General features: G+C 51.6%; 1 protein-coding gene across 1 annotated transcript; it reads left to right on the top strand.

Annotated features, from left to right (window-relative positions):
- Positions 1 to 913: 913 nt before the first annotated feature.
- On the top strand, positions 914 to 22,970 carry PTPN5 (protein tyrosine phosphatase non-receptor type 5). Its single transcript, XM_016164946.2, is given in 14 exon segments — positions 914 to 3,488; positions 3,491 to 3,616; positions 8,398 to 8,591; positions 9,092 to 9,199; positions 9,386 to 9,514; positions 10,001 to 10,242; positions 11,433 to 11,622; positions 13,975 to 14,059; positions 17,951 to 18,030; positions 18,213 to 18,350; positions 18,884 to 18,994; positions 21,047 to 21,207; positions 21,296 to 21,409; positions 21,849 to 22,970. Coding segments are annotated over 14 exon segments (1,824 nt in total). The 5' UTR covers positions 914 to 3,436; the 3' UTR covers positions 21,943 to 22,970.
- The last annotated feature ends 317 nt before the right edge of the window (positions 22,971 to 23,287 follow it).

Raw genomic sequence — 23,287 nt, 5'->3', positions numbered from 1 at the left:
GGGTTTGAGTCCTGGCTCTTCTCTTCACAAGCCGGAACGGGCAATCACTTAACCTCTTGGACTTCTGATTTCCTCTCTGTAAAAGGAGGACAGTCCTCTCATCTGTCACATATGATGGTTGTAAGGACTGAATGAGCCAATATTTGTAGTCACTGGGCACTTAGCACCGTGCCTTGCCAGGCTTGTTAAGAGAAAGGACACTGTAGACTTCTATGGCTTGGAGGAGGCAGAGCTTGCTTAGCCCAAACCTCAGACCCACTGGCTTGCATTGTGTGTCAGCCTTAGAAGGTGGAGGGGGAAGTATGGGGAGAACAGTACAGCTGCCCACCCCGCTCCTTTGTGGTATAGCTTCCTCACCTTGTTTGAGGTGAGTTCCCAAAACATTGGCTTTCAACACAACACACAGAATTCCCATACATGTGATTTTCTGACTGTCCACTTGGGCAAAGTTGCAGGTACCCTCCTGCTTCACTGCCTGCCTGCTCAGTGTCGGGACTGACCACTCCATTCAGCATTCAGAATTTCCTGAGCACCCACCGGGTCTAATATACTTGCTCTCTCTCATTCTTGCTCTCTCTTTTCTCTCTCTTTCTCCCTCCACAAGGCAGCCTCAGGGTACCCAGATTTCTTACGGGGCTGCTGAAGGTTTCTAGAGCAAGTGTCCTGAGAGAACCAGCAGAAGCCACGTGGACTTTTCAAACCTAGCCTCAACAGTCATACAGCATCACTTCTGCCACATCCCCATCCTTAAGGCAGTCACCCAGTTCAAGGGGAGGGGACACAGACTCCACCTACTGATGGGAGGAATGTTGAAGAATTCACAGACACGTCTGAAGACTACCACGGGAATCAAGTTACAGAGAGGTTAAACAGCTTGCCCAAGTCATGTAGCTAATAAATGGTGAGCATACATGTTTTATTTCCAGAATCCTCCTATGCCAAAATGGGTTTCCTTTCCCCCATGCCATTCTGCCTCCCTGGGGAATGTAGAGATGATAAGAACTTGGGCCCTGCCCTCGGCTAGCTTACCATCCAAAGGGATCAAACACTCACTGCTGGCCCAGGTCCTTGTGGTCTTGCTACCTCCATCTGCGGATTTGGCAGCTGGACTGAGTATCTGTAGGGGTTTGTGGGAAGCCAGTGCAGATTCCCAAGACCCCACACCCACCATCAGTTTGGCTTTGGCCGGAGCCTGGAGGGACTGGAAATTTTTCACCAGGGCTGTTCTTGATGCAGGGCAGATCCCCCTGAGTGGGAACTTGAGTCTTGCACAGAGAGAGAAAGAGAGAGAGAGAGAGAGAGATCTTGATTGCACAAAGGAAAGAATCAAACACACGCCAGAATTAGAGACAAAAGGAAAGTTTATTAGAGAAGGAATAACATGCCACAGACATTGTGGTCTCTTCTCAAAGACAGAATGAGAGGGACAGACGGAAAGTTTATTAGAGAAGGAATAACACTCCATAGACAGAGCATGGTCTCCTTTCAAAGACGGAGAATGAGACTCCACGTGTTAAAATAAATCCGATTTATATGTGATTCTTAGTTTCTATGAATTACAGTTTAAAGGCTTTGTTTACCTGTTTTCTTTTGATGGTGTGAGTATGCAGCACTAAAGGTATGGATACGCAGAGTGAAAAGGGTGCTAGCAATCTCGGCCTTTGTTCTATAGGTTCCAGGTGGCCTGGTGTAGGGAATGAATGGTTGATTGGGTTTATTTTGTGTAGGGTGTGACTTAAAGACTCTGTTTTCCTGTTTTCCTTTCATGGTGTGGGTGAATAGTTAGGTGATAATCCCAGCAGAAACCTTCCTCCGTCTGTAGGTTTCCTGTGGTCAGGCAGCAGCACATTATAGGCTCTGGTTTAACATTTAGTCAATTTACGTAGTTCTCATGCTTCTTCTCTATAGCATTCTCACTCTTAGGGGTCCAGCTGGTCAGCGTTAGTACAAGACACCAGACATCCTGAGCGCATAGAGCAGGTACTCAGCAAATGTTTGCCAGATGAAAACGTTTTGGGGGAATTTTCCCTCACCCCAACACATCTCCTCTGACTCCTAGTTTGCTGCTAAAGGAAACAGAAAATGAGACCACCATTCCAGTTTCTCCCAGTGAGGACAGAGACCACAGCAGTGCCCTTGCCCAGCGAGGCCCAGCCGTCCCTCAGAACCCAGGGCAGTGCTGAGGGTGTGGCGACTGCGGAGGCAGAAGTGGCTGATTGGGCCCGTTCTTTCTACACTTTTCTACCCCTTCTCAGTTCCCCTGGCTGCAACTCCCTCCGTTCTGCATTTAGGGCCTACCCAAGTAGAACTTCAAAGCAGGTCTGGCCAGTCTGCCCTACCCTGTCTCCTTGTGGGTTTCTAGACCTTTCTCTGGACTAGCAGAAAGATCATGGACAGTGGAATCCCACAGATCTGTGTTCAACTCCCACTTCTGCCAGTTTCTGACTCTGTGACCCTGAACAAGTGCCTCTACCTCTCTCTGTGCTTCTGTAGCTCCACATGCAAGACTGGACAATAACGTTAACCCTCAGCATGGTTCTGGGCATTGCTAATGAGCATAAGGCTCATGATGGGCCTAGCTCAGAGCTAGCAGAGTAAGAGCATGAGGAGGGTGAGTCTTATTGGTTAAACCCTTCCACAGGTGAAAGCTAGTAGAAAACCGCTTAGGTTTTCCCCTTATCCCACCCACACTCCCCTCTATCCCAAAATTAAGATAAAAGCAGTCATCCTGTACGCCAGCGTCCATGTCTCATGGTGGGATTTAAGACACAGTGATAGGCTATGGAACCCAGCACCACCTCCCAGATAGGTGAGGCCACACTTCTGAAACATTGAGGGGTAGGAGTGTTGGAGATTTCTCTAACATGATGTGGAGAGCAGAATACCTGAATTAGTTTTCATCTAGTGTGTTGGGTAATGTTGGTTAGTGTGTTAGGCACTGAAGACAGACTGCCTGAGTTCTAGTCTTAGCTTATTCATACATTAGCTGACCTTGGTCAAGAGACTCGACTTCCCTGTGCCTCAGTTTCTTCATCTGTAAAATGGGAGTAAGAGTAGCACTTACCTTCTAGGATTGTTGTGAGGACTAAATATGTTAATATATATATAAAGCATTTAGGGCAACGCCCGGCATGTGGTAGACACGCAGTATGCATAGGCTTATAGTGGTGATGGTAGCAGCCAACATCCTGGCTCTGCTGTTGGCTACCTGTTGACCTTGAACAAGCCGCTTCTCGTCTCTGGGCCTGTTTTCCTGTCTGAGAAATTAGCAGCCTAGACCAGATATCCTTCAGGGCCTGTCAAGCTCTGACTGACAGTGGTTCTAGAAGCGTGGGCAGGATTGAGTGTGATATTCTTTTGGCCAGAGCCCCCCGTGATTAGGTGGGCATGGCTGGGAGGTCCCCCTGGCCATGTTTGGGAAGGGAAGAAAAGCTGAATGGGACAGAACCAACCTCCCTCCTCACGTAAACAGGAACAGGCTGAACCAGCCTTTGCTCCAGTTCCGGTGAGCTGGCAGCTGGGAGCTCCAAGCATGAGTCACTGACAGGAGCAGCCACGGGTTCTCCAGCTCAGGCGGTACCAGCCGCGGGGCACGCAGTAGCTGCAGAGTTTAATGGTGAGAATCCAGTGCTAGGTGACAGAACAGGGATCATAGTGTTTCCATATGCCCCAGGTAAATCTAAAGACCATTTGCCTGCAGGCTCTACCCAGGGTCCCTAAAGACTTGTCCTGGGATACTGAGCTCCTAGGAGCCTTCCAGGACCTCTCTTCTCCATACTGTATAGCCTATGAGGAGCCATCAGCCAGATCAGGTATAAAATCTATACCACTCCCTCCCTACCCTCATGCAGCTGGTTGGGGTTCAAGGTTCCCACAGATACAGGGACTCCCTCCCTCCCAGACTCCTACCACCTTCCTGACTTTGTTGCAGTTACCCTTTCCTGAAAAGCACTGTGGCAAAATGGAAAGGTCACTTGGTGTCAGGAAGCCCTGGGTTCGAATGTCAGGTCTGTACTCAGTTGGGCAAGCTACTTAACCCACTAAGCTTCAATTTCCATGCCTGGAAAATCCCCTTCACCCTGCACAAGAGGCAAGCGCATGAGGAGCTGGTGCGACGTTAAATCACTGTCAGCAGGCCGCCTCTGAGTCAGGGTTTCATGCGTGGCAAAGCAGCTACCTCGCTGTGAACTGTTGAAAAGCCAGCCCTTGACACAAGCAGCCGCCTCTCACCGATAAAACGGGCTGATGATGATGATATCTACCTCACAGGGCTGCTGAGGAGCAAATGCAGCTGCGCGTGCAGAAGGACTTTGGGAACTGCACAGAGCCTGCCCAGCAAGGTTTCATTGTAATCCCCAAAACAAGATAGTGAGTGGAAGGGTGGGCAGGGCAAGGAGAAGAGCTGACGTCATCTCTAGGAGCAGGACCGGAGGCCGGCGGGACAAGTGGGTCCAGGATCACAATGGTCCATGCAGGCAGGAACTGAGCCTGGCCCAGTGCTTTGCAAAGTATATGATTGGTGCTCGATACATGTTGTGTGTTGGACTCACACATTAATGAGCAGAGACTGAAATCAGCCCAGTTCTCCACCTCCCCTACTTCCACCACTTCCTGTCATAGTCCTCTACTCCCCACCACCAAGACCAGGGGTTCTTAACCAAGAACCCCTTCAAAATTTAATGCAGAATATAGTGTGTGTTTGAACATATATCTTCCTGAGTAAAGAAATGTTAGATTTCTGCCCAGAAAAGCTTTTAAATAAACCCGGCTCTGAAAGGTGGGCATCTATCAGGTGCTCAGTAAGACTCTGCCAGTTGGATTTATCTGGCCCCCAGAGCTATGGTTTTAAAAGAAAAAAGCAAAAAACAGCCTCCAGCTTTGTCTCTGAGATGTGCATAGGGGCCCCGCCAGCCTGCAGTTTTTCTTTCCTGAAAGTTAATTAACCTGCCATCTTTCATAGGCAAATATGGTGATCATGCATTATCAGGGGACTGTCTTCTGAGCTGCTCTTCTGTGACTGGGTGGGTCTCACAGAGCCAGGTGGGTCTCACAGAGCCATGCACACTTTCTCAATCTCTTATGTCTCACCATGTGCATTTAGATGTGACAGGTGGGAGTCAGGACCCAAAACCTGGGAATATTAACTAGGCCTGACAGTATCTAAACTTAGAATGGTGATCTCTTTCTTAAAATACCTTTTTCCCACGACAAATATGTGTATGTGTGCGTATACATATATGTTTGTGTATATGTGTATTGAAGGAAATCTAGAATATATAAACAATGAAAAAGAAACGCCTCTAATCTCACCCTCCTCCAGAGAACTGTTGGTAATACCTGGCTTCCGTTCTTCCCATTTACCATGTGCAACCTTTATGGAGCACTCGCTGTGTGCTGCGCATTCACTGCGCTGCATGTTCTCCTGGTAACCTCTCCTCGTACATCAAATCCTCTCCACCTTTGTATGTGCGCACTTATTCTTTCTTAATTTATAAGGCCAGGAAGATCATACTGTTTTCTAACCTTGTCTTTCTCATCCATAGCATCAAAATTTCTTGCTGTGTTATTCAGTATTCATCTACAGAGTCATTTATAACAGTGGCTTGATGTTTTATTGCAGGCAGGTTCCGTGCTTCTCAGACTGGAGTGTGTGTACCCCTGAGGGCAAAGCCACAGTATAAATATAGCATATTTTCCTGAAGCATAAATTTGATTCAAAGCTTTGGGAGGGGAAAAAAACATATTATTTTAATATCAAAACAAGTACAGACATACCATAGTCTAGAACAAAGAGCACCCATGAATTTTAAAATAAAGCAGCCAAGTTCAAGATGGGGTGAGCTTATTGTTTATTCCCCAAAGACCCATGTTCCCTGTCCTCTAAGGATGAAAGGAACATCTGAGAAGCGCTGAGTTCTGGTTCAAGCCCCTCTCTTTACGGATCAGGCAGCCGAGACCCAGGGAGACAGCGTGTGTGTCGCAGAGCCAGGCCGCGTGGCTCCTGGGCGTGTGTCCCTCCCAGCCTTCCATATTTGGCGGCTTCCACCCATGGACTGCTTTTGGAGAGGGTGAGGGTGGAAACCTTGCCACCTGAGTAACCAACCTTCCCTCTGCTTGTCAATAGTGGAAACTTTTGGCTTCCTACATGATCTATCTTGGTAGCAGGTTTTCCTTTTTCACCTTTCTGGCCAGGATCTGAGCTGTGTGCTCATGTGTTTAGTAACTGTAGCCTTTACGGGCAAAGGCAGATGCCCTCCTCTATCCCCCTTTGACTCCACCAGCGCTTAGATTTTTTTCACTTCATGAACTTTACTGTAAACATGAATCCACTGGTCTGTTTTACAGACCACACAGGAATGATGTGTAATCATTATTAAAATCTAATATTTATTGAATACCTATGAGATGCCAAGTGCCATGCTTGGTGTTTCATTTATAGTATTAGTCTTTAGCACAGGTTTTCAAAGTATATATAATTATCCCCATTTATCAGTGAGAAAACTGAGTAAAATATGATCACTTACCCATCATCGTTCACTCATTTGGTAAGTATTTACTGCGGGTTTACGTGCCAGGGCTTGTGTTGGATGCAATCATGACGAACAAAACTGATACCACTCCTGCCCTTATGAACTAACAGATGAGTGGGGGAGATGATATTCAGCAAATATTCAGCTGGTGTAATGTAGCCTAGAACCTGCTCAGCTGCCTCGATGCGAACCTGTGTTGACCATTTATTAGCTAGCTGACCTTGGACAAGTCTCTAAACCTCATACACTTCTGTAAAAAGAGGATAATAGTAACTACCAACTTTATAGGGATGCTAGGAAGAGTGAGTGAATTAGCATATATAAAGCCCTCAAAGCAGGGTCTCCTACGTTCCAGGTGTACCGTTGCTGCTGGTGGAATGAAGGAGAGGCTTCGGGCGCTGGACATATACGATAGGGCAGGACCTACTTCCAGTGACATCTGATTGGGTTCTATAAGATGAATTGGAGTTACTCTGGCAAAGTGTGGCAGGGTGACAGGGTGGAGCAGGGTGTTGAAGGGATGTTCCAGGCAGAGGGAATAGCATGTGCAAAGCACAGAGATTGGGCTCACCTGAGGAACTACCTGGAGTGCGGCTGGCACACAGCAAATGGGGAGTCATATGGGATTGGAATCTGGGAAGGAGGAGCCTGAGATAGAAATACAGCTGTCTGCAAGGTCTGGGCTCTACACCACACTGATCCGGGCCATGGGAGATGCTCGGTAAATGTTCGTAGCCTGAGCAAGCAAGCACATGGACAAACAACTACATTGGCTTCACATGGTCTTGGCTGTGGGCGTTCCATTGTCGCCTGACCAGAAAAGGAGTCCATTCTCCCATTACGTAGTGATGGGTGGTCAGGCCCATCACCACTGTCAAGCTGTACACATCCATGTTGCTGACTCCTCTCTTTTTGGCAATAGACTGAGACATGTGGGTTTGGATGGGGACCTTCAACACCTGGGGCTCACCAAAGTGGCTGCAGTCACGGCCTCAGACCTAAGCCAGTGGTGTTCAGACTACTTTAGTAGTGGAAGTTTGTGTTGAAATAATCTTAGAGGAAACCCGGTATGTGGAATGGGGACACACAGAGCTTCCACAGTCGAGCCACAGGCATAGGAACGCAGAACACTTGGTCATGTCTGGTGCGCCAGAGAGAATGCTAGGGCTCCGGAAAGCACGGTTAGAAAACCAAGACTTGAGCCTAACCCCCATTTTCCAGGTGTGGAAACTAAGGCCCGGAGAGGAGCTAACTACCAAGGTCACACAACTAGGGACAGACCCAGAACTGAATCCCAGGCATTGGTTATCATCAGTTCTGTTATGCCGGGATTTTCCTCCACACCACCCTGACTGCCCCATACCCCTTCAGCATGGGGTCTCATGATGGGAGAGGGGCATGTGGCTGTGATCTGGTCAAGCGTCCAGCCTCCAGCCCCAGTCAGGGCATAGAGCACGGGAGTCAGAAACGCCAAGGGCAGGTGTGGGTGGGGTGTTCAGGTTCACGACCTGGTAATACGTGTCTTGTTCTCTCTCTTTTAATTGAGTTTGAGGTGGTTGGTTTTTGTTTCCTTAAGAAATGGAAAAGAATGAAGCTGCGTAAACACGACGGTGTTAACTCCCCGAAAAACCTCCTGCCATTTTAACTCTGTTACTGGAGAAATAAAAGAGAAATAATTTGTCCACCCACACTTAGCTCTTTCTGACGAAGGTAGGTGAATATTGCTTTGCTAATCGAGGGTGACTGCTGGAAGTGGAGCCACGCTGACTGATCCCGGATTGAGAGGAAACCACAGCAGCCCCAGAAGGAGCAGCCCACCGTGGGTCGGCAGGGCCCAAGTCATCGGCCTGCTGTCCGCCTTCCACAGGTCTCCCCGAGCCGGTAGTGATGGAGGCGCTGGACCAGGCCGAAGGGCTCACGGACTCGCAGAGAGAGATGCCACTGCCCCCACCTCCTTCACCGCCCTCAGAGGCAGCTCAGAAGCCATCACCTCAAGGCACCGGGAGCCACTCCCTCACTGTCAGGAGCAGCCTCTGCCTGTTAGCTGCCTCCCAATTCCTGGTAAGGACATCGCAGGCTTCATGAGGGCCTGCAGAGTGTGGGCTGAGGGACATCCTTCCACTTCCTCCCCAAGATGGCTACCTGGGGTACAGAGAGATGAGGGACCTTCCTAGTGTTCCTCAGTGACTCCCAACCTTTGGGCTGGCGGCATAAGGAGAAGCCTAGAGTTCTGAGCTACAGCCTCGATAGCTAAGCCCCTTACACCCTTCCCTCCCTAACCCCAGAAGCAGGAACACAGCCCCTCCCAACCCCCTAGTTCTGCAGGCGTCTCTCTGAGGACTTCCTGTCTATAAAGCCAACTCTGGGAGTCTTCCTTTTTCATGTATGTAGCTGAGGGGTCCCCTCTAGGAAGGGCTTTCTCTTGGTTCCCTTTAGTCCACTTTTCTCCAGGCAGAGTCCTGAGGCCTTCTCTGGGGGGCCAGGTTGAGGCAGAAGGTAAACTCTGTGGGTGGGAATATAGGGGTGAGGAGCCCAAGCCGAACTCAGTCCGCTTGTCTCAGCTTGCCTGCGGGATGCTCTGGCTCAGCGGCTATGGCCCCATCTGGTCACAGAACGCCACAGACCTCTTCTCCTCCTTGCTCACACTTCTGGAACAGCTGGGATCCATGGTGAGTAAGCTCTGGCGATCTCCCCCCAGGATAGGAGGGAGCACTTGGGGCCTTGTCCAGTCCCATCAACCCCGCTGGGGCTTCTCTGAGTTCAGAAGATACTACCGCACCCCTGAAGTATTTCTCCCTGCTCCCCACCCAGACTGATCCAAAGTTTTAAGACTCGGTTCTGTCCTGTTGAAACAGGTGAGATCTCTTCCTCCCACCACCTTGACCTGTTTGTCTGATGTCCCCCAGGCCTGGCTGGGCAGCGGGACCTGGGAAGTCCTCAGTCTGCTGCTGGTCTCTCTGTCTGTGGTCCTCGTTACCGCCCTGGTAAGGTGCCTTCTGACCCCAACTCAGTACTCCCCTCCTCTGATGCCGAGGCTGATTCCCACCAGCTCCCATGTGACCTACAGACTAGACGTTCTGGATAGGGCCGAGAATGGGGTATCTGTCTGCTTCAACTAGTGTGTCCAGCCTGGAGTGAGAGGAACTTTCTTTCCTGAAATTGGTTTGCAGTGTTCTAGGCTAGGGAAAGAAGCTGAGTCAAAGAGAAGAGTGGAGTAGGAACCCCCACACCCCACCAAGAAGCCCTCAATCCACAAGCAGCTGAGGTTTGGAGGAGGGAGGGGGCAGGAAGGAAAGATGGGGAGCACAGCCTTCCACCTAGGTGAGAGGCAGTGCCTTGCACATAGCTCCTAGAAGAGCAGGACTGCTCTAGACACATCAAGGCGCAGGGAGCTCAATCCCATGGGTAGCCCATCAGCCAGGGGCCGGCGGCTTGGTCCCAAGTCCATGATGCCGTGTACCCCCAACTAGGTGTGGCACCTCCTGAGGGCTCCCCCAGAGCCACCCACCCCACTGCCCCCCGAGGACAGGCGCCAGTCGGTGAGCCGCCAGCCCTCCTTCACCTACTCCGAGTGGATGGAGGAGAAGGTCGAGGATGACTTCCTGGACCTGGATGCTGTCCCCGAGACTCCTGTGTTTGACTGCGTGATGGACATCAAGCCTGAGACTGACCCCGCCTCACTGACCGTCAAGTCCATGGGTCTGCAGGAGAGGTGGGAGGGGTGGAGGAGGGGTGGGTTCTATGGGCCCTGGAGCCCTCATCTCCCGATCAGAAGGGCAGGTGCCTGACTGTAACTCCCTGTGCCCAGTACTGAGCTGACCTCATAGCTTAGCCAGTGTAGACACATGCTCTTCAGGTCTGATGAACTCAGATAAGAATGCCCCAAGGTGAATGCTAAGAAATACTATTGCTGCACACAAACACATAGGCATACACAAGTGTGCACATAGGCACACACACATATATTCCTGTGCTCAAGTAAGTTTGGGTAGGTTTTTTTTACTGCAAGACTTGTCAGAGCCTTTAACATGCTTGTGTTAGTTGTAAATCAACAAAGGGATAGTGTGTGGCATTCCTCCATGTCACCTGACCACAGAACTCTACTTTCTTTATAGAGTTTCTCATAGTGTTCCACAGAGCACACTTGGGGAGGTATTGACACCCTGTGTTCAGACCCCAGCTGGGTAAGCCAGATCACACCAGGTTTGAGTTGCCTGCATGATGTCATAAAAAGAGCACTGGATGAGGAGTCAGAAAACCTAGCTTTTTGTTTCAGCTCTGCCACCCCTCTACTGCGTGAGCTTGGGCGATTTTTGTCCCCTCGCTGAGACTCAGTTTGCCTTTCTGTATAATGAGGGCCCTTCTTGTTCTGTGCCTTTAGACACTGAACACAGTAGTTTGTCCAGGGTGGACATCCTTGTCGCTGCGGTGCCGCCCTTGGAACTCCCTCTTTCCATGACAGCCAAGGGGCCCGGCCTCTCCTTGGCATTGGCAGCCTGGGCCCAGACTGCTGGGCTAGGACCATGGTACAGAGGGTCGAGCCCTGCTTCTCTGCTCTAGGCAGGTGCCCTCTCTTGGAGAGCTTCCCAGGGGCCACAGGGCTGGACACTACCTCCAATAAGTGACAGAGGAGATTCCAGGGGAGGTTGCCTCAGATGGAACCTTTGGAACAGGGGTCCCAACTCCCTACTCAGTTAGCTACTCCACTGCAGGAGGCAGGATGTGGGGAGTCAGGCCTAAGCCTTGGGGCTGAGACTCGTGCTTCTTAGATCAAGGATGCTGTCTGGAGCCCACCTTCTTCCCACCCCTGATCTCTCCCTCCCTCATCTTCCAGCTCCACGGTCCCCAACTGATGCCCCTCCCTGCCCCTGAGACTCACTCCCCCTCTCCCGGTCCTTCCAGGAGGGGCTCCAACGTCTCCCTGACCCTGGACATGTGCACGCCGGGCTGCAATGAGGAGGGCTTCGGCTATCTCATGTCTCCACGCGAGGAGTCGGCCCGCGAGTACCTGCTCAGCGCCTCTCGTGTCCTCCAGGCCGAGGAGCTTCATGAAAAGGCCCTGGACCCCTTCCTGCTGCAGGCAGAATTCTTTGTGAGTCCCCTGAGCCGGCTACCCCACGGTGGTCAGACCTCTCCACTCATGTCTGTCACCCACCTAGCAAGGCAGTAAACAGGTGCCTAGAACTCAGCACCTGATAGACTAACATTTCATTACCAGCTCTCCTACTATCTTGGGCAAGCTGTTTGTTCTCTGGGCCTCAGTTTTCTCAACTGGAAAACGGAGATAAAAATAATAGGGATGTTGCAAAAATCAAAGAGCTCACTAACATGTGCAAAGCGCCTGTCCGGGTGATTGGTGTACAGTGGCGTTCCCAAGTCTTTAATGCACAGAACTACACTTTGAAAGCCGTAGAATGCCTTCTTGTTGACTCACATTTTCCCACCCTCCTGTCTGACGTCATCAAACACCATTCCCCACCTCTGTGGCTCTAGCTTAAGGTACTCCTAATTACTTCCTCTCCAGACCTCTGCAACAGCCTCCAGGTGCCTCCTGTTGGACTTTAAGGGGTCCAATAAATGACATCCCTGTTTTACCTGCCTGAGCACTCAGCCAGTTAAGAGCTAAGACCTAGGAGATCAGAAGATCACCTTTATTTTTGTTGGTAAAGGCTAGGTTTAAAATGAGGCTTATTTATGTAGCAATAGTGAGCTTCCTAATACTGACTCCCAGAATTAACAAACTTTCCACCCACCCCAGGCAGTGTTGGCACATCCTAGTCTTGCCCCATGAGACATTCCTATAATTTTTTTCTGGAAAGAGGGCCCCAAGAGGAGGAGGGAGGATGCAAGGGGCTTGAGCCCAAAAGCCTGTTTCTCAGTCAAATGCCTCTATCAGGTTACTCGCCCACCTCTGTGGGCAGGATGGGTGAGAGGTCATTAGTATTTGGGGCAAGTCCCTCCTGGAAGAAGCCAGAGGATGGGGAACCTTTGTGCCTCCCTGCTAACTCCCTTCGCCCCAGGCTACCCTGAATACTGTATGGACTGAATGGCTCTTTCCTCTGAGAAGAACTCCATCACCCAGTGATCCACTGCTCCAGATTCTGCAGAACTTGGCATGGCCTGCACTACCCAAATTGGGGCTAGCCCCAGCCCCTTTTTTCAGCCTTATGCCTCCCAACCCCTTCAGGGACTGTCTTCTTCAAACTGGGCCAGCACCGCTGTGTCCAGGGGCCGTGTCCCGGGGCTTTCCCTACATCATCCCACACCCTGGATGCCTTCCTGGACCAGCCCAGCATTTGCTCCTGCTCTAAGTTCCCACTGCCATCACCTCCCCTTGAAGAAAGGGGTCACATCCTTCCTATCATTTCCTGTTCATTAGATCGCCAGTTTTTCCCAGGGAAAGAGGAACACAGCCTGCACATCCACTCCATGGGTGTTTTTGCACATGTTTTTTATTCTTTTGATTCTCAACAACCCTAGAAAGTGAGTATTACAATCTTCATTTTACAAAGCATGTACTCAGTAGGTCCAAACACAGTGAACACTATAAAATTTTGTGGTCACGTGCTAAACTGTGTGGACAGATAAAGGGAGTGAAGGGGCGAGAGACACTGGGAAGTCATCCCAGAGGACATGGGGGAAGGTGATGCCGGAGGGGAACTTTACAGGGTGGAGTGATCCGGAGAGTTCAAGAGAGGTGTTCCCTGCAGATGGAATGGCATGAGCTCAGACCTGGAGGTAAGATGGAGAATGGCATATTAGCAATAGGAAGAGACCAGCATTACTGGAGAGTGGGTCTCTTGAGAGCAGCCGGTGGTAAAGAAAGGCCAGATCCCAGAAGACCTCACATTCTAGGCAGAGAAGTTCGGACTTAGGGCTCCTGACACAGAATGTGATCAGGAGGTGCACATACAGCCCTAGGAGCTCAGAAGGAGGCTGATTTTCTTGCTAGAGAATCAGCGAAGGCTTCTTGGAGGAGGTGGCATTTAAGACGGATAGGACATGAGACGATGAGAATGGGGTGCATATTACCACAGAGCAAACCGTACAACCCAAGGTCCTCAGGTGGGAATACCCAGGACAGGAACACAAATCTACAAAGCCGCTTTGTGGCTGCAGCACAGGGAGTGTGGAAGAAGGCGGTGATTGGCCAGGTCACGTTTTCTCTGGTTCTTTGTTCATCAACCCTTTATTGAGGTCTGCTATGGACCAGACTGGCCCTTAATCAACAGTCATTATAACATTTATTATGCATTCAGTGTGTGCCAGACACTGTTCTAAATGCTTTTTATGTACACTAACTCATCTTACGGTAGTGTTTGTTGAATGACTACATGCACTTAAGCCAGTCCCTGTACTAGATGTTAGGGGCACAGCAGCCCCTGGATTCAGACATCTGTGAGAGCCAGCCCACAGCTCCTCACACCCCCATATCCCCCTGCAGGAAATCCCCATGAACTTCGTGGATCCAAAAGAGTACGACATCCCTGGGCTGGTGCGGAAGAACCGATACAAAACCATCCTTCCCAGTGAGTACTCACTGCCCTGGGGCGGGCGCAGGCGCACCCTCACTTGGGTGCATCCTCACCCTGAGGAAGGCCTTAACTCAGAGCTGCCTCCAGGGTCATGAGGAGAAGGGACAGAGGGCGGGAGTCGCCTGGTGAGGGCAGAGGTTAGTTCATTTCTTCACACAGCACTCTCCAGACTATTGCCCCGGACAGGCATTATGCTGGGCTCTGTGGAAACTCAGAAAGAAAGAGTGCCGATAACAGCAGCTCCTACACAGCGCGTGGTGACCGAAGTGTTTTCACATTCTTTGGCTTTTCAGAGTGGGCAGATTTTTGAGGAGAGACGATTAAGGCTCCGAGAGGTTAAGTGGCTCATCCACAGTCACACAGCCGGGAAGTACAGAGCCGAGTTTTAAAGCAGGCCTCTGGGATGCCAGGATTGGGCTCTTTTATCTGTCTCGAGTTTAGTTTGTCCAGATTGCGCATCCTCTAAGAGGCAGAGCCAGCCCACAAGGAAATGAGCTGCCCGTTGGATAGTAGGCGCCCATCAGTCAGTGTTCAAGCAAGGCTGTGTGAGCAGTCTCCTGGAAGTTCTGATAGGGATTTTGCCCCTTTGGGGGCGGTTAGAACAGTTGACCTAATGTTTCTTTTTCAGCCCTGGCATGTCATTTTCAGGTAACTTTAATCAAGCCCCTGTGTGCCTATCGCCCTGCCAGGTTCTGGCCCTGGGCCGGAGGGCTAGCTTGCGGGGTAACTTGTTGAAAGTGAATCCCCACAAACGTACTCCTCTCAGTTTATGGAGTGACGAGGCTTTAAAAAAGCAGTTTTGCCATCAGCATCTCCAATAGCATGTAAGATGTCATGACTTATTTTTAACTTTTAAAATAGCGACTTGTGGTTGCCATGGTTACACGGTCTCTAGGTAGTTCCGGTTAAACAAAGCACCGTTTAAGGCCAGGATGCATTATGCAGGTCTGCTCACGTCTTCCTTCATCTCGCTCGGCACCACCCACCTAGCCCCACCTGGAGGGGGTGGCTCAGGTACTCCAAAACCTAGGTCTCTGCTGGTCACTCAGAATGGCTCCTGGCAGAAGGTGGAGCCAGGCCATTACTCCACGTGGCACAGGATTGCTAAGAGGTCTCTAGCCACCTCCAGTGGTGCCCTGAGCCTCCAGGCCTCTGAGCCCAACAGAGAATTTTCTCTGTAGCCAAGAAGAATTGACCCCGTGTCCTCAGAGACTGGGATAGAGGCAGTGGGGGGCAGGTGACAAGAGGGCAGGTCAGTTTTGGCAGAGGCCCCCTTTCAGATCCAGGACACGCTGAGGTTTGTTCTCACCTTCATTCTGTACATGTTTCCTGAGCCCATGTCCCTGTGGCTGAAAATGCAGACATGAATGAGACACAGACTTTGCCCATAGGAAGCTCACAGGCTAGTGGGAGAGACAGATCTGTGGACAGTTAGAGTACAGAGTCACCAGTAACCCAGCAGGCAGCATGAAGATGCAAGAGAACAGTTTCTGTCTCTTTGCCACTGTGTTCCAAGCACTGAAATAGTGCCTGGCACATAGTAGACATTCTGCAGCTATCTGAATGAGTGAATGAATGGGTGAATGAGTGAGTGTGAATGAATGAATGAATACCTCTCACATCTGGCTCCCCCTCTCCATCCTCACAGCCAAATAAATGACTTTTTGGGTGTTGGGCTTTCTATGTTGCCCAGTTCCCAGGGGTGCCTTTTACACAGACTGCAATGACATATGCCCTCTGACCCCTGGCACTTGCTACTTGGATCATTGCAGTAATCTTCTCACTGGTCTCCTGCCTCCCACATTCTCTCCTGTACATTTTCCACCATGTCACCAAAATTATGCAAAACAGACACCCAATTGTGTCATTCTCCCCCTCAAACACTCGCGTCACTCTGTAATCTTTGGGCTTAGGTCCAGACTTCTGAGTGCGTTTTATAAGACCCTTCGTCAATAGGTTCCTCTCTGGCTCATCTCTCACCAGGCCCCACCTTACCCTGTGTACTTGAATCAGACATAACGGTGTTCCCTGCTACTTCTACTGGTCCCTCAAACCCAGCACAGGAAGCCTTGCCACCCTAGACAAATCTAGGGGCCCCCTCTATCCCCTTATCTCCGGTGCTTGCACACTACTTGTCAGCCTGCACAGTGCTTGGGGACAGGGACTGTGCCTTGTTGATGTAAGAGTTTCCACTCTCATGCACAGTGCCAGGCACAGAAGCGGTGCTCAGTAGGGTCAGTAGGACCATTCCCGTTCCCACAGCGGTTCTTTAATATTAAAAGACCCTCGTGTCTTGCGAGAGGGGACAGCGCCCACTTCCAACACCTAATCTGGGCAGGCTCTGACAAGGAAAAGGGAGGTGGCCCATGCATCACTCCCTGCTCCTCTTTTCTGCTGGTCACCCAGAGCCCCACTTCTGTTTACCCCTGCTCTTACCCTCATTCTGTCCACGGCTGACACCCCTCTATACCCCTGTCAACAGAACTGTTCCACCCCCACCTACCCCCACCCCAAAACTACCTGCCAAAACCTCAGGCACTAGGGCTGGGCATAACAGCTGGAGAGCGAGAGCTTGTGCTGTTTCTCCTGCTGGGTTTGGGATTATTCTTTTTACTTGTTAACTCATGGTAAAACTTGTAATTATGGTGATGATAACAGCGGTGAACTGCTGTGTAGTATTTCTGTATGCTGGGCCAAGTCACCAGTCTAAGGACTTGGTAAAGGTCATTCCTTTACCCTTTACATGAGGATGAGATTGTCTTGCAAGGAATGTTCCCTTGCAACACAATGTTTATAGATAAGGCACAAGGAGAGTAAATGGCACCGTGGCACTGCTAGTAAGTCAGAGCCAGGACTCAAACCCAGGCTCTCTGGCTCAGGGGTGTAGACTCTCAACCACTCCCCTGTGCCACATTTGAGAGTCCCACGTTGTGCATGCTGGAAGTGCCTTTAGTCCAGCCCTCCCTTGGTAGGAGAGAAGCTGAGACTCAGGGAAGGAATAAGACAGCTGGTGACAAAGCTAGACCACAACCAGTAACCCGGATCCCCAGCCACCTTCCTGCCCACCCCACACACCATCCCCATCTGAGTCCCAATTTCTGGAGTCTGACAGAACAGTCGATACAGAAAGGCTCTAGCTGACACAGAACAGATCCTACGCCAGGAGGAAGAGCAGGATGTTATAAGGTTTGACATGTGAGTAGATCGAACAGGAAAAAAAGAAGAAGAAAACCACATGTGTCTGTTGCTAAGACCCTACAGTCTCATCTGAGATGTGGAAGGCTTTACTCCTTTTATCCTCATATTCTCCCTCAGCTTTTATCCTCAATATCTTAAAAGTCTTTGTAGTTATAAAGTACTTTACGGTTTACATAGCACTTTCACAGCTGTTTTCTCATTTATCTTCCCAACACTCCTAGGAAGTAGGGATCTTTACCCTCATCCTACAGACAGGAAAAGTGAGGCTGAGAAAGGCCATGTGCTTTACAAATGTGCACAGCATGTCGATGAGTGTATACTCAAACTCTTGCTGACTCTGCCATCCAGGATGTGAACCCTAGGTAATTCCTTCCATTACTTTTCTCCAAAACATAAGGCACAGAGAGTACAGGGAGGTTCAGGGACAAGGACAGGCAAGGGGCAGGCATTGATGCCACAGAGGTAGAGACACAAGGTCTCGCATTCTGCCCTCCTCTTCATCCTGGGCCCTCACCTGCCTCAGTGGGCCACGGGTTGGATCAGTGTTTTGCTACTGAGCAGGGGAAGAAGGAACTTCAGGAGTCACAGAAGAAACGTGGGTGCTGTGAATGGACCAGACAAGGTGGGCCCTGCCCTGTAGGGATTACACATGTCAGATCCCAGCCTCACCTGTCTCCCCTACCCCAGACCCTCACAGCAGAGTGTGTCTGACCTCACCAGACCCTGACGACCCTCTGAATTCCTACATCAACGCCAACTACATCCGGGTACGTAGTCACATCCTGACGGCCTCTCCCTGAAAAGGAGACCCAACCCGATGGGATCCATTTTCCCGGCTGTCCCTAAGCCAGTGTGGCTGCTGCCAGCCCCAGGGAAGAACCCGAGTATAGGGACCGGGCCCTGGGAACATTGCACCTGACCCTGACAGCCTGGACTTGGCTGGCCACAGGGCTACGGTGGGGAGGAGAAGGTGTATATCGCCACTCAGGGACCCATCGTCAGCACCGTCGGTGACTTCTGGCGCATGGTGTGGCAGGAGCACACGCCTATCATTGTCATGATCACCAACATCGAGGAGATGAACGAGGTAGGCACCCCTGTATCATTACCAGATGTCGGCTGTTTTGTGCCCATGCTAAACGTCTTGTTTCCCTATTAATGCCTGCAACAATCTTGTGATGTTGGTAGTGTTCACTCCCCTGTCAAGGTGAGGAAGTATGAGACTCAGTGAGGTTAAGTCGTTTGCTCAGGGCCACACAGATAGTCAGAGGCAGAGCCTGTGGCCTCTCTACCTTCAGGTGGATCTTAAGCAGGATGCTCTGCTGCCTGCCAGCCTCCCAGGGCTGACGCTGGCTACTTCTGTACCTGTAACAGCCCATTTAATTGAACCCCCAGAAATGTCCTCTGAAATGGCTGTTACTCCCATTTTCCAGATGAGGAAACCGAGGCTCAGAAAAGGGAAGAAACTCACAGGTTCTGAAGCTGAGATTTGAACCCAATACTCTCTGACTGCAAACCTGTTGCCCTTTCATATCCCTCCTTGCCGACCCTGGAGGGGCGCTGGGGAGCATGTGGTCGGGGAACTGGGAGGGTATCGCATCCTGATCTGCGCCCCTACAGAAGTGCACCGAGTACTGGCCAGAGGAGCAGGTGGTGTATGACGGTGTCGAGATCACCGTGCGGAAGGTCATTCACACTGAGGATTACCGGCTGCGACTCATCTCCCTCAGGGTGAGGCCTGGGAGTGGGCCGGGCTGGGCAGGGAGGATGGGGGCGGGAGCTTGCCTGAGGACTCCACAGAGCACAGGGCTCCAAAGTCCACTCCAGCTGAAACGAAGGCCTGTGTCATCCGGGCCTGACGAGCCTGGATGAGGGAGGGGTAAATGGGGTTGGAGGCCAGAAACAGGACAAACCTCAATTGTATTTCATGCTATTAGGCTCTCTGTGTGTATGCACTGTCATTCATAATGCCTTCCACCTCTGCCTCAAATGCACCCAAATCTAGGACTGTCTAGATAAGGGGTCTCCAACTGCCTCCAGCAGTGTTCTTATAACAGGACCATGGAGACATTTAGATCCCAACTGAAAGCATCCCCTTCACCTCGGATACTGAGCATCTGGCCAGTAGTACCAAATCTGTCCACCAGAGGACAGGCACTCCTTGCTGCATTTGGGTTGCATAAGGAGGTTGTGATTACAGAAAAGGGAAAAAAGGAAAACACAAAATATGAGCAATACAAAACAGCCCAGAAGAGGGGGTTGGGGGCATCCTCCCACCCTGAAGTTGTGCTTCTTCCAAGAGCGGCATAATAGAAGAGACTGTACCTTTGGAGGATCAGTGTGTTCTGTTTTTGAGAAGTGATATGAGCCACATTTGGGGAACATGGAGCCACTGTAATAACCCCGAAAGCTGAAAGCGGTGAATCAGGTACCTGGAAGCTGACCCCCAACCCAAAAACAGCTTGAGAAGTCCACAGGGTCTAGCTCAAAGTCTGAGACTTGTTCCTCTGAGCTGTTCCGTCTCCGCCTGGGCAGCTCTGAGATACAAGCCTGGCTAGAGGGCAGAAAGGGCCAGGAGGTGGGGAGACCAGAGGCTGTGGTAGCTGTCAGAGCCAGATAACCAAGGGCTTCAAGGAATCAGCTTCCTTTTTGCCTAGAAAGAGAGGCTGAGGGGAGGTGGGGGCTGTCTCATCTCAGTGCCAATAGGACTGGTTAGGGAAGAACTGTGGGGCCAGTTGGGGTTGGGAGGTATTTACTTCTTTCCATAAAACTTTGCAAGAAACTGCCCTAGTTCTGGGTTGGGTGCTAGGAACACAGAGCTGTTTGAAGCCTGGACTTTCCTCAAGGAACACCCATAGAATGGTAAGTACTGAGCTAGGGATAGGTTAAGATCACAGAAGAAGGACACTCCTCCAGCTGGGGTGCTCAGGGAGGGCTTCCTGAAAGTGGTGATGCTGTATGGGGTTTTGAAGGATGAGTGAGAGTTGACCAAGGAGCAAACAAATGGGGAGACCATTCCAGGCAGAGAAAAATGTGAAAGTAAGGGCAAAGATGATAGAACGGCTGTACATGCATGTGTGTGTCCGGGGTGAGGGTGGGGGGTGCAGAGGTTTTATCTACAAACCATTAGGAGTGCAGGAGCATCAAGTACCAGTACGCAGAGGCAGGAGATGGGTCTGTTCGTAGCGCAGTTAAGAACCATGGAAGGCTTCTGAGCAGCAGAGCAGCATGTCCAGATTTGTGCTGTAGACAGACCGTTATGACTGGTGTGAAGATGTGGCTGTCAGTGGGAGGGAGAGATCTGCACAGGGGAGAGATGATAGTGATAGGGAGGGGGGCATAGAGGAGAGGGAGGGAAATGACAGCACTTGCCAGGGGTGGGGGTCAGCTGGCCAAGCATAGTGAGGCAACAGGAAAGATCCCAGAGCTCTGGTTACATGACGAAGGGGTGACTGGGCTGTTTGTTAAGATAAGGGCCTGGGAGACAAGAATGAATCGGAGAGGATCTCTTTGCCTCTCTTGGATGCCGCTGGAGTTGCTGGGGCCGAACCGATGTGAGGACCAACGCTAACCCCTCTGATCAGCCCCCGCTGCCAAGCTGGTGTTGGGTCTCTTGTCTGGGACCACCGGGCGATGTGCTGTAGATGGCAGAGGCCAGAGGTCCCGCACCCTGTGTCCTCCCTCTTATGTTCTCCCTCCTCCAATCCCATCTCCATCTCTGGGCTGGTTTGTGCGCCCAGAGAGCTCAAATGTATCTGGGGTGGGCCTCTGTCTCCTGGGCAGAGCGGGACTGAAGAGCGAGGCCTGAAGCATTACTGGTTCACATCCTGGCCTGACCAGAAGACCCCAGACCGGGCCCCCCCACTCCTGCACCTGGTTCGAGAGGTGGAGGAGGCCACCCAGCAGGAGGGGCCTCACTGCGCCCCCATCATCGTCCACTGCAGGTGGGTCCTCCTAGCCACCAGCCAGGGCCGGGCAGCACCCCCGACAGCTGCCTCGCCCCCTCACCCCACGCATCCCCTCGGCCCTCAGCGCAGGGATTGGGAGGACTGGCTGCTTCATTGCCACCAGCATCTGCTGCCAGCAGCTGCGGCAGGAGGGTGTGGTGGACATCCTGAAGACCACGTGCCAGCTCCGTCAGGACAGGTCAGCCCACAGGCGGGGCAGGGGCACGTGAAGAGCTAGAGCCTTAGGGGCAGAAGGGAGAGACCGACACATGCACGGGGTGAGGGGCAGGTGGACACGCCAGGTATGGACTGGCTGGCTGGAGGTGGGGAAGACTGATGGGAACAGGCACTGGTTCCGGGCAGCTGGTGGCTGGATAAAGAGGGAAGAGAAATAGCTAGTGGCCGGAAGGCCAGAGGCTGAGAAAGGCGGGTCCTGTCGTCTCTGTTCTGCTCTCTGTGCCAGAGTGGGGAGGGACAAGGAGGAGCAGAGGGAAGTGGCTGGCAAGGGTTGGCCGCTCCAAGCTGAATAAAGACAAGGCCACTCGTGAATGATTGGTACTCCACGGGGTTGGGGGGGGCACCCTCCCACAGCCCATCCCTCGACATCCCCATCCCCACTGTGTGTCTCTGCTGGGCAGGGGCGGCATGATCCAGACCTGCGAGCAGTACCAGTTTGTGCACCATGTCATGAGCCTCTATGAGAAGCAGCTGTCCCGCCAGTCCCCAGAGTGACCTCACTCCTCCTCTGAGGTCCTCTGGGTACCACCCAGCCTGAATCTGGGCCCTCACCCCAGCCACCCCTGCTCCCTGCCCTGCCTCTCCCGCTTCCTTCTCTTCAGCCTGGCCCTTGCCCCCCCAACATAGCTCTTCCTACTGTATATACTGGGGAGTAGGGCAGGGCGGGGGAGGAATGTGCCAGGCCAGGCCTGGGGCCCCAGGACCTGACACACACCATTCAGACCTGGGGCCGCAGTTTTTAATGACAGGTCATTGCTACTTGACCCAAAATGTTTCTGTGTCGCACTCCCAAGCGTTCTACCACAGCGTATTCTGTCTGTCCATCCATCCATCTCTGCTGTCTGTACCGGACACTGTGTCTCCTCAGCCCGGGAAAGGGGTAATGAGCTCCAGCCCCTAAGTAGCCCAGGCAGAGGTGCCTGCCTCAGGCCCCCACCCCACTTCTCCCAACAGACGGATTGCATTTTGCCTCCAGTTATTGGGACCAGGGTGGGGAGAGGAGCCTGGGGTGCTTCTGAGAGGGGAGGGAGATCTCGGCGGCCGGAGAGCTCTCTGGGTTGGGGTGGGGGAGAGGAGTATCACAGCCTGTATGGCCTCTGAGTGTCAGATGCCCTCAAGAAGCAGTGATTAGCCTATGAGGCATTGGGGAGGAAGGGGACGAATGGGGGCCGTGAACCTGGAGGACCTGGGCCCTGGAGGGGCGGGAGGGAGAGGGGGAGCACCGAGAGTGGGGTGGGGACTCGGCCCCAGATCTGTGTGAAACATTTTTCTGTGTTACTGTGGGAAAGCCTTCCCAGAAGTCTTGCTGCGTGTAGCTCTGCGTGTGTTCCCGTGTTCATGCGTGTTGAGAGCCCGTCATCAGGGCATGCATGACTCTTTGGCAACATGTGTTATCTTGGAGCCACGTGTTTTTATTGCTGACTTTAAATATTTATTCCACGGCAGACAGAGACACTTGGTGTCTTTTTATAATTTGCTCATGGTCATTGAATAGAGCAATAAACAGAGCATTTTGAGCAAAACCAGCCTCCTGGGTTTGTGTGATTGCCTCTCCCCTCCATCCCCACCCCCCTGTACCACAGTCTTCATTCTCCTCCTAGTGTATACACACACACACACACACACACACACACACACTCACAGTCACACACTCAGAGCCTGGCCCTCAAGCTCCTTAACACCCCCATGTGGATATTGGGAGTATGGATCGAATCCAGATTTGAAAAGCCAATGGAAATTCATTGGACAGGATTCTCACACACCCTGACTCCAATCCAGCCAAGAGCCCTGGACCATGGAGAGCCTCCAGGACAGGTGTGGAAGGCTTGTACAGAAAGCG

The sequence above is a fragment of the Rousettus aegyptiacus genome, unplaced genomic scaffold (assembly GCF_014176215.1).
Source record: "Rousettus aegyptiacus isolate mRouAeg1 unplaced genomic scaffold, mRouAeg1.p scaffold_m13_p_5, whole genome shotgun sequence".
NCBI lineage: Eukaryota > Metazoa > Chordata > Mammalia > Chiroptera > Pteropodidae > Rousettus > Rousettus aegyptiacus.
Note: the sequence above shows the minus strand (reverse complement) of the source record. Positions and strands in the feature narration are given on the sequence as shown.